General features: G+C 46.2%; 2 protein-coding genes across 2 annotated transcripts; both read left to right on the top strand.

Annotated features, from left to right (window-relative positions):
• Positions 1 to 3,356: 3,356 nt before the first annotated feature.
• LOC311037843 (tau-tubulin kinase 2-like) lies at positions 3,357 to 6,614 on the top strand (the record flags this gene model as incomplete). Its single annotated transcript, XM_084047133.1, has 2 exons — positions 3,357 to 4,248; positions 6,043 to 6,614. The coding sequence occupies 2 exons, from the start codon at positions 3,357 to 3,359 to the stop codon at positions 6,612 to 6,614; spliced, it is 1,464 nt and encodes a 487-aa protein (XP_083903259.1).
• Positions 6,615 to 8,375: 1,761 nt separating this feature from the next.
• On the top strand, positions 8,376 to 11,474 carry LOC311037841 (5'-3' exoribonuclease 2-like; the record flags this gene model as incomplete). The annotated part of the gene is made up of 1 exon (XM_084047131.1): positions 8,376 to 11,474. The coding sequence occupies one exon, from the start codon at positions 8,376 to 8,378 to the stop codon at positions 11,472 to 11,474; it is 3,099 nt and encodes a 1,032-aa protein (XP_083903257.1).
• Positions 11,475 to 11,807: the final 333 nt, after the last annotated feature.

Below are 11,807 nucleotides of genomic sequence, written 5' to 3'. Positions count from 1 at the left end.
CTGTCCTAGACCTAGAGTGAGTTTAACAATCTTCAATACTTTAACATGCACAGCTACTAACTAAAACATTCATATAAATTGCGAATGCTGCGGAAAAAGCACCAGAGAACCTGCTGCCTACACCAGCTTGAAAATAGCAGATCTACGAGTCGCCAGTGGGGCATCTCCTCACGACCGCATCGCGACCACCGGGCGGGCGACTGGAGCTGTGTTTAAACTTCTGTTCTCAATTACATTGTTTAGTTTGTTGTCTGTCTATTAGATGTACATCTGATAGATTAAAAACTTTAATATTTTGTTATTGTGGGCGTGTGTCGGCGTTCAATGGTTATAGGGGGACAGTGACAGAGCTAAAGTAACTAAGTACATATACTTAAGTTAAGTACTGTAGCCTACTTAACTACTTGAGGTATTTTTTTTTACTTTACTGGAGTATTTCCAATTTTCAATACTTTTAGCTCTACTCCACTACATCCAGAGGCAAATATTGTACTTATACTCCACTACAATTATTTGACAACTGTAGTTACTAGTAGGCTACTATACTACTACGTGGATTTTGATACAAAACCACTTCATCAACCCTATATACATTTCGGAAATTTGAGAGATATATATATATATATATATATATATATATATATATATATATATATATATATATATATATATATATATATATATATATATATATATATATATAATACACGATCTATCTATCTATCTATCTATCATATGCATAGGCCTATTCTAATCTATGTGATCTATCCATCTATCTTTCAACTTTTGCAATGAGATGAAGCGATTCGATATCTGAACGTAACAAACCAATTAAAAACTACTATTTTTCGTAGGCAACATATATGGTATAAATAAAGGGGTTTTAAGACTCATGTCATAGCAAGGCCCTCATTGGAAACAAGACCGCAAGGACTTTCATGAACGATTGATCATTTTTTGTCTCTATAGCATTTTACATTTTTCTCTCTAGCATCTCCCCACGACCACATCGCGACCACCGGACTGGAGCCGTGTTTAAACTTCTGTTGTCTGTCTACTCTATAGATGTAGGTCTAGTACAGGGGTTTTCACGCCAAGGACCCCCTATCTGAGAGAGAGATTAAGCAGGGACCCCTTTATATTGTATAAAATTGTGTTTCAGATTTATTTATTTTTTTACTTAGGTAGTCTGATCTTTTTTCCCTCTACACCTATAGCCTCTTTGCAAAAAATAGCCGATCTACAAGCTCTCAACATTGAGAGCTTGTAGATCTGCTATTTTCGGCTAATGTTCCCCTCAGAAAAGGAATTCTAGGTTTCAAGTGGTTAATGTAAAACTAAATCCTATCACACAAAGATTTGGCGGACCCCCTATAGTAGCTCTGAAGACCCCTTAGGGGTCCCGGACCCCCTGTTGAATACCCCTGGTCTAGTACATCTGCTAGATTAAAAACTTTAATATTTTGTTTTTGTGGGTGTGTATAGTCCACGATCGGCATTCAATGGTTAGGGGGACAGTGACAGAGCTAAAGTAACTAAGTACATATACTCAAGTACTGTACTTAAGTACTTGAGGTATTTTTTACTTTACTGGAGTATTTCCAATTTTCAATACTTTTATCATCAGCGGATCGGACGGGACGAGACGACCGCATAATGAGTACTTTTACTTTTGGTACTTTAAGTACATTGTGATGCCAATACTTTTGTACTTTTACAAGTAAATTTGGATTACCAGACTTTTACTTGGGGTGCTTCTATATTGCAGTATTGATACTTTTACTTAAGTAAAAAAAAAGGTACTTTTCCCACAACTGACACACACACACACACACACACACACACACACACACACACACACACACACACATTCATTGCGTCGGCGGGGAGAGCTCCTCTTGCTCGCCGACAGCAGAGCAGAGCAGGTCAGAGTTATCTGTTGTGATTTGTCGGTGATATAATTATAATTACACTATCTGATATATAATCGAGAGATATATCGCTATACTGGAGCGATATTAATATATAATATAGGGACCGTGGCAGGTCGTCTCCCCAGGCCGAGCTGACTGGCACACACACACACACACACACAGTGTCTCCCCGGGAGATTTCCACTCGCTCGCCGAGTGCAGAGCAGAGCAGAGCAGGTCAAGTGATCTGTTGTGTTTTGTCGGTGTCTCGGTGATAAAGGTTATTATTAATTCATGATAGTATGTAGTAACTTTAATATTCGTTTTGTGTGGGTGTGTGTAGTCCAATTCGGCCTCCGGTTTTCATCTACCCCGCTCCGCCCGGTGAAACCGAGCGGAAAACCGGACTGTGGTCCACTGACCACAGCGGACCGTGTGGCCTGTCCGCCCCGAGCAGGGCGCTCCTTTCCCCGGGGTGAGCTGGTAGAGCGAGGGGCCTGCCTCACGGAACATAACCAGTTTTAACTGCTTTCACGACTTGTTGGTCACATATACTTTTATTTCCGACCATATCTATGCAATGTTCTTGCCAACTCACCATTAATATTACATATACAGCCTTTATTTAAAAAAATAGATTTTTCTTTCGGAAAACTGTCTGCTGCGCCTGCTGCGAGCAGGCTGCGAGCAGCGAGCTGACATTATTTTTTGGCTGAGCGAGGTAGTCCACGCCTACTCAGGTCCTGCTGTGCTCTGATTGGCTAGAATTGCGCTTAATAACGCCAACAGTTTCTAGGCTTCAAAAATAAAAGCGTCAAAGCTCGGGTCTGGGGAGAAATAAAGCACGCCTTTACGTTTAGGCGTTTATACGCTCATGAAAAGCGTATAAACGCCAATTTGCATAGACATAACATTGAAAATTAAAGCTTTTTTTCACTTGGCGTAATTCCGGTGTGAACACGGCATAAGATTAATTAGAGCCCATTGAAACCTATTGAAGGCAGTCTGCAAATTTGCAAGTTAGCTATATAACAACAATAGGTTAGCTTTCATCGCAACAATATCCCCCCTGAGGGATTTGGCAGGAGCCGCCAATTGCTGCAAGGGTATCTGCGCAAATCAGCATTGTTAGGCATGCATGGCAAAAGTGTGTGTTGTGTGTGATGTTGTAAGGGTGTTGTGTGTGAAATTGTAAGAGTCATTCTCCAACATGTTGGCATCGATAGGGCACTATTCTATACTATATAAGGTGGTGAAGATTCCTTCAGATGTTGACTTTGTCCAAGGACAACCTATAGAGACAGATAGAGAGATAGAAAAGACAAAGAAGAGAGAGGGAGAGAGAAATAGAGAAATCAATAGTAAGCTAGTAAGCATAGCTTAATTAGCTATGAACATCTGTCCTGGATTTGCAGGCTCTTGTAAGCACTTAGGGCACACGGGATGAGTGGAGCTGGAGAGCAGACCGACATCCTGTCCGTGGGAGATGTGGTGGGGAGATGGGAAGTGTTGAAGAAGATAGGTGGGGGTGGGTTCGGAGAGATATACGAGGTTTTAGACCAGCAGAGCCAAGCCAGTGTAGCCTTAAAGGTAGAGTCTGCCCAACAACCCAAACAAGTCCTGAAGACGGAGGTAGCTGTACTAAAGAAACTCCAGGGTAAAGCCCATGTATGCAGTTTTGTTGACTGTGGACGAAATGAACGCTTTAACTACGTACTCATGGAACTGCAGGGGAGTAATCTAGCAGATTTAAGAAAAACCATGAGTCATGGCACCTTTTCTGTCTCCACCACACTGAGGCTTGGTAGACAGATTCTAGAGGCCATTGAAATCATCCATTCTGTGGGCTTTCTGCATCGGGACATCAAACCCTCTAACTTTGCCATGGGGCGACTAGCCAGCACATGCAGATGCTGCTATATGCTTGATTTTGGCTTGGCCCGTCAGTTCACCAACTCCTGCCAACTCCTGCCACCTCGTTCTGCGCCTGGATTCAGTGGTACTGTGAGATATGCTTCTGTCAACGCACATAAGAATAAAGAAATGGGTCGCCATGATGACCTTTGGTCTCTCTTCTACATGCTGGTTGAGTTCATGGTTGGACAGCTGCCCTGGACGCAGGTTAAAGACAAAGAACAGGTAGGAAATCTCAAAGAGACATATGACAATCAACTTATGCTTAAACACCTCCCCTCCGAGTTCAGCATCTTCTTGGAACACATCTTAACTTTGGACTACTTCACTAAACCTAACTATCAGCTCCTGATATCAGTGTTTGAGAACGCTATAAAGAGCCACAACGTGTTGGAGAATGACCCGTATGACTGGGAGAAATGTGGCACAGAAATTCTTCTCACTACAACTGACTTAGCGTCCAATGCTCAGCACCTCACCCACCTCACCCCAGCATACAAGCTACAGCAGGAGAACACAGAGCAGTTCCTGCAAGAAGAGTGTCGCAGTGATGCCGACAACCATCGTCCCATCCCTACACCTGTGTCACAGAAATCTAGCATAGAAGATCTGCAGACCATGTCCGCCATAGTGACCACTGCTCAGCAGCTCACCCACCTCATGCCAGCCTACATGGCCAACGCCTCGATCCTACCGGATGAGCTACAGCAGGAAAGCACAGAGGTCTTCCTGCAAGGACAGCACCTCAGCGACGCCAACATGTCGGAGAATGAAATGTACGACAGGGGAAAATGTGGCACAGACGATCTGCTGACTATGACTGCTTCAGAGACCATTTCTCAGCAGCTCACCCACCTCACGCCAGCTGACATAGCCAATGCCTCTGTGTTGCCAAATGAGCTAAAGCAGGAAAACATAGAGGTCATCTTGCAGGAAGATCGCCTCTGCAATGCCAACGTGTTGGAGAATAACCCGTACGACTGGGAGAAATGTGGCACAGAAGATCTGCTGACTATGACTGTTTCAGCCACCACTTCTCAGCAGCTCACCCACCTCACGCCAGCTGACAATGCCTCTGTGCTGCCAGATGAGCTACAGCAGGAAAACACAGAGGTCATCTTGCTGGAAGACCGCCTCTGCAACCCCAACGTGTTGGAGAATGACCGGTGCGACTGGGAGAATTGTGGCACAGAGAATCTGCTGACTATGACTGTTTCAGTGACCACTTCTCAGAATCTCATGCCAGCCGACATAGGCATGGCCAATACCTCGGTGCTGCAAAATGAGCAACAACAGGAAAACGCAGAGGTCTTCTTGCAAGAAGAGCGCCTCTGTGATGCCTACATGTTAGATAACGACCCATATGACTGGAAGAAATGTGGCACAGAGGATCTGCTCCCTATGACTGCCTCAGCGACCATTTCTCAGCAGGACACGCCAGCCTACATAGGCGTGGTCAATGCCTTGGTGCTGCCAGACAAGCTACAGCAGAACACAGAGGACATCCTGCAAAAAGAGCCCTTTAGCGACACTTACAACTGCCCTCCGATTCCCACACCCGCGACGCTGGAGACTAATGTACGGGAGGAGATGGACTGCAACCGCGAACAGAACTGTCCATTCCTACAAGAGCGTCTCGGGTTGTTCTTCACCTCCTTAATGATCCTCCTTAAGCCCAAGATCTGGACTGAAGTTGTTCTCCCCTATCAAAATCCGCCGGAACCCAAGCTAGCGTTTGAGCGCTTCCTGGAGGCCTACCTTAAGCAGTGCCCTGTCCTCTCCCAGGTGGTGGAGAAATCAGGAGGACAAAGTATTCAAGGATGCTCGGGTGGCGCTGGGGTGAAGTACCTGCCCAACCCTGCAGAGTCTAGGGCTTCGAATCCACCGTGGTGCATCCGGCTTGGCCAAGCGTCTATGCAAACAGAGTTGTCTGTCCAGCAGCCCAAACAAGTCCTAAAGACAGAGGTAGCTGTAGTAAAGAAACTCCAGGGTAAAGACCATGAGTGCTGTTTTGTGAGCTGTGGACAAAATGAACACTTCAACTACTTACTCACAGAACTCCAGAGGAGTAATCTATTAGATTTAAGGAAAACCATGAAACATGGCACCTTTTCCGTCGCCACCACACTGAGGCTTGGTCGACAGATTCTAGAGGCCATGAAGGCTATGAAGAGCCACAACGTGTTGAAGAATGACTGGGAAAAATGTGGCGCAGACGATCTGTTGACTGCCTTAGTGACCACTTCTCAGCAGCTCACCCACCTCACGCCAGCCTACATTGGCATGGCCAACACCTTGGTGCTGCCAGACAAGCTACAGCAGAGGAACACAGAGGACATCCTGCAAGAAGTGCCCCTTAGTGACACAGACAACTGTCCTCACATCCCCACACACATGCCACTGGAGGCCAATATACGGGAGGTGATGGACTGCAACCACAAACAGAACTGTCCAGTCATCATGAAGGCCATGTTCTTGAACCAGGCTGCACCATTGCTGCACAGGATGAGACACAGTCAGAGATTGGCATTTGAGAAGATACTGTCGCCGGAACCCAAGCCCACAATTGAGCGTTTCCTGGAGTCCTACCTTAAGCAGTACCCCATCTTCTCCCAGGAGGTGAAGAAATCAGGGGGTGAAAGTATTCAAGGGTGCTTGGATGGTGCAGAGGTAAAGTACCTGTCCACCCCCGTGGAGTCTGGGGGTTCAAATCCACCACGGTGTATCCGGCTTGGTCAAGCGTCTGTTCGAACATGCCACATTCAGGGGAGAAAAGCTGGACGGTGAGGGGGATATTTGTCACTGCACCTACTCCTACAGGCTGGGGCAGGCGGGCGCCTTTCAGCAGGGAATGTTGAGCGAGAGGAGTAGGACGAAGGCTCTACGTCCTCCCGGCATGCCCACTTAAACCCCTCTAAATGGTACAGAATGAAGTAGTACGCCTGGTCTTCAACCAGACAAAATGTTCCACTCCCTTCATTGGCTCCCTCGGTTGCTGCCTGCACGAGTGAGTACAAAACACTGTTGGCCTACAAGGCAACCAAAGTACCTTCAATGCCTGATCCAAGCCTACAACCCCTCACACTCAAATCAGCCAACACAGTAATGCTGCACGACCCTTCCCTAAAACACCCTGGACAATGCTCCACACGATAGATTCGTCTCCCTCTTGACTACCAAACTGTGAAATCAACTCCCCATTGCAGTCAGAACTGCATACTCACTCCCAACTTCAGACTACACCTCACTCCCTTTAGCATTCACTCTTCCTGTACCTCTTGCCACCTTTTTCTTTCGATTTATGCTACTGATTGACCAAGATATGGCTATTATGCAGAGCAGACATATCTGGGTCACTTGTTGTCATGTTCTTTTGATTCTTATGTTTGTTTTTCTCGACCACAAATGATAAGAATGTGATTTGGATGCCTGTATATAGAATCTGCACAGTCCAGACCTTACACCCAGTCGTGAAAGAAGTAGGCTACTTGATTTTTAACTTGAGTGAAAGTAGCAATAAAATAGAAATACTGTTACAAGTAAAAGTCCTGTATTTAAAAAAAATCACACCCAGTGTGAAGTGGGCGGTGTGTGGTCATCACAACATGACTCACTTAAAAAAAACATAAATGTGTTTTTTTTAAGTCCATACTGCTATTCAAAGGGCTGCACATGTGTCATGTGTTTCGCTAGCCAATCACAATCCTGAATTTGCAAAGTCAGCCAATCACATTACAGCTAGTGGTGATGACACTAGCTGTAATGTGATTGGCTGACTTTGCAAAAGTATAGATTTGCATTGACTGTGGAAGGGTTAGGGGTTGTAGACTATTGGCCAATCACGGTGCAGGATTGGTCAGTGTCCAAACCTCACTTATAGGGAGGTTACACCGCCCCAAAAGTAGGTTAATGTAGGTTTTGTAATAAAAATCTATACCTACAAATTAACTTGTAATAATAATAACTAAAGTTTTCAAATCATTGTTGAGCAATAACTACAATATTTGTCTCTGAGATGGTATAAAGTATTGAAAAATGTACATAATCAAGTAAACGTACCTCAAAATGTTACTTACGGTACAGTACACTCTTGTCTTTCTCAGAAAACCATGGATGTGAGACCATAGAGAATCTAATCTCAAAGAACCTGAGTAGTGAGGACTTCCCAAACCTTACCCCATGGAGCATAATAACAGATTGAAAAATCTGTTATTATGCTCCATGGGGTAAGGTTTGGGAAGAATCTGTTTGAAAAATGAAGCTATTGTAAAGGTGAATTGAATATCGTATGATGTGTGTAGCCCCAGGGTGTTGCCTCAGCTGGAAAGCAGAATCTAAATTCTGTGGGTCCAGCGGAATTTAAGAAAGAAATGTGTGCAAATAAGTGTTGCATAGGAACGGTTTTGAGTTGTAGTGATGTCAGACCAGAGCTCTGGTCAGCCTATATAAGGTGTGACAATGACTATGACTAGCAATTTTAGATTTACATTTAAAAATAATTTTGCACAATTTTGGTTCTTATAGTTTTTAGGTGATCATTTGTTGGAGATGGGAGTTCCAGCATTTTTCCGTTGGCTGAGTAAAAAGTATTCATCCATTATTGTTCACTGTGTTGAGGAAAAGTCCAAGGAGTACAATGGAGTGCGTATTCCCGTCGACACTAGCAAGCCGAATCCCAACGAAGTGGAGTTTGACAACTTGTACTTGGACATGAATGGAATCATCCACCCATGCACACATCCTGAAGACCAACCTGCGCCCAAAAATCAAGATGAGATGATGGTTGCCATCTTTGAACACATTGATCGCCTGTTCAATATTGTCCGACCTAGGAAGCTCCTCTACATGGCCATCGATGGAGTGGCTCCCCGTGCCAAGATGAACCAACAACGCTCCAGAAGATTCCGTGCTTCTAAAGAAGGGGCGGAGCTAGTGGAGGAGAAACGGCGGGTGCGAGAGGAGATCATCCATAGAGGAGGATACCTCCCACCAGAGGAGATAAAGGAGAGTTTCGACAGCAATTGTATCACTCCAGGAACAGAGTTTATGGATAACCTTGCTTGTTGTCTTCGCTACTACATCGCAGACAGATTGAGCAATGACCCAGGGTGGCAGAACATCACAGTGGTCTTGTCTGATGCCAGTGTCCCTGGAGAGGGAGAACACAAGATTATGGACTACATCAGAAGACAGAGAGCTCAGCCCAACCATGACCCCAACACACATCACTGCCTGTGTGGAGCTGATGCTGATTTGATCATGCTGGGCCTGGCTACTCATGAGCCAAACTTCACCATAATCAGAGAGGAGTTTAAGCCCAACAAACCTCAGCGCTGTGCATTGTGTGGTCAGACGGGACACGGGATCAAAGACTGCCAGGGAATGGCCATGGAGAACCATGGATTGAATGACGTGTTTGCAGACACCATGGGAGCATCTGAACAGGAGTTTATCTTCATCAAACTCAATGTTTTGCGTGAGTATCTTGACAAGGAGCTGACCATGGGCAATTTGCCATTCTCCTTTGACTTTGAGAGAGGTGTTGATGACTGGGTGTTCTTGTGCTTCTTCGTTGGAAATGACTTCCTGCCTCATTTACCTTCCTTGGAGATCAGGGAGGGTGCAATAGACAGACTGGTGGGCATTTATAAAGAAGTCGTACACAGAACTGAAGGCTACCTAACGCACAATGGCTTTGTCAACTTGGAGAGCGTTGAATTCATCATGCAGGCAGTCGGTGTGGCTGAAGACAACATCTTCAGGAAACGCAAAGATGATGATGAAGTCTCAAAAAGAAGGATGAAAGAGAATAAGAGGAGAATGAAGGCAGAGCAGGGTCTGGCCTGCCTGACTGCAGGTCAGTTTGCTCCTGAGACCCTCGGAGTAAGAGACAGACATCAGGTCAAGCAGAATGAAGGACATCAGGCCTATGGCATGAGCATGCAGGTAACCGAGCAGCACAACAGGGATAATGCTCAAGATGGCAGAAGAGTCAAGAGGAAAGCAGAAGAAAGTGACAGTGATCCTGAACCTGAAGACAACGTCAGGTTATGGGAGGAGGGCTGGAAGCAGAGGTATTATAAGACCAAGTTTGACGTGGACGTGACTGACAATGAGTTCAGGCGTAAGGTGGTTCAGTCTTACGTGGAGGGACTCTGCTGGGTGCTGCAGTACTACTACCAGGGGTGTGCTTCCTGGAAGTGGTACTTCCCCTTCCACTACGCTCCATTTGCCTCTGACTTCAAAGATATCAAAGGATTGTCCTCCAAGTTTGAGGAGGAAACCAAACCATTCAAACCCCTGGAGCAGTTGATGGGAGTGTTTCCTGCAGACAGTGGTAACTTTCTGCCACCAACATGGAGGAATCTCATGACCAGCCCAGACTCCTCCATCATTGACTTCTACCCTGATGACTTTGCCATCGATTTGAATGGCAAGAAATTCGCCTGGCAGGGTGTGGCATTGTTGCCCTTTGTGGACGAACGCAGGCTGAGGGCAGCTTTGGCTGACGTTTACCCAGATCTCACCCCTGAAGAGATGAGGAGGAACAGTCTGGGCAGTGATGTTCTGTTTGTAGGGAAGTCCCACCCACTTTGTGACTTCATCCAGGAACTCTACCGCACAGAATCTCTTCAGGGAATGGATATTTCCCCTGAGCTGTGCCATGGAATCCAAGTCACATTAGACCGTGATGAAGACCCCATTCTACCAGATGCGACTGTAGAGTCTCCTATTCCAATGCTGCCTGACGTCACACAGAACAGTGCCATTGGAGTGAAGATCAGTAACCCCCAGTTTATAGATGATTACGTGTTCCAGGCCGTCATTCTCCCTGGAACCACAATGCCTGATAAGGTGTTGAAGCCAGGGGACTGGGAGAGAGGGAACCACGGCCACTGGAGGCCCCAGCCCGGCTTTAATCCCAACAGAAATCATGGCCACCTCGACCGATCCGGTTTCAGGGCTCAGGGTCACAGTTACAACAGACCGCCACACAGAGGGCAGTACGGCAATGCCCCGCGCCACAGCAACCACTACCAAGGAAACCACCGACCCTCTCACAGTGGCAGTCATCACCGCCCACCTGTCCCACATTGCAGGCAGCAGAGCTTGCTGGGACCTCCAGCCTTCAACCAACCTTCATTCCAAAGGCAGCAGTATGGAGGTCACGGGGCTTGGGACAACCGCGCCATGCCGTCCCAGACAGAGGCCTACTACAACCAGAACATGTCCCGAGGAGGACCAGGCGGAGTGGGCAACTACTACCAGCGTTACGACCATCACCATCGCTACGACCACCACCAACAGCGTAGAGACGACAGGTATCATCACCACAGTCCCCATCACCACAGTCCCCTCGACCAATCAAGTGTCAGGGCTGTTGGTCACGGCCTTGACATAGCGGCGCACGAAGGAGGGCAGTACAGCAATGTCCCGCCCCTTAGCAACTATCACCTCTCTCAACTCTACCGGTCTTCACACAGCGACGGTCACCGTCAGCGTTACGATCATCACCACCACCCGCGCAGAGACCATCATCCCTATCCGCCCCGCAGGAGCCATCACCGTGGGAATGATCGCCGTGATGACAGAACCCCGCAGCAACAGGATTATAGTAGTTCCAATTATACACCCTCCACCATATAGAGCAGTAGTTCTCAACCTTTTTAATTTCAAGGACTCTCAGTTTGATATACATTAGGCCACAGACCCCCATTCAATACCACGTTTATCTCTGGGACCCCAATGTACACTGTAAAATCATCTGTGTTTATTTAACTCTGAATGTACACATGAAACCAAATGTGGTTGTTCCATGTATAACACTCTCAAGAGTTACAGACCTATAAGGATCCATTTGGACCCCGGGTGGTCCCCAGACCTGCCGTTGAGAAACAGATCTAGAAGATAACAACTCGAACTAAAACAATAAAAATGGACTTATGTGTCCAGGATTTTTTTGATGAGGCTTTCAAGTCC

This window comes from Gymnoscopelus microlampas (assembly GCF_963454915.1).
Source record: "Gymnoscopelus microlampas genome assembly, chromosome: 21".
NCBI classification, from domain to species: Eukaryota; Metazoa; Chordata; class Actinopteri; order Myctophiformes; family Myctophidae; genus Gymnoscopelus; species Gymnoscopelus microlampas.
The sequence above is the reverse complement of the archived record's forward strand: the minus strand, read 5'-3'. Positions and strand labels throughout refer to the sequence as shown.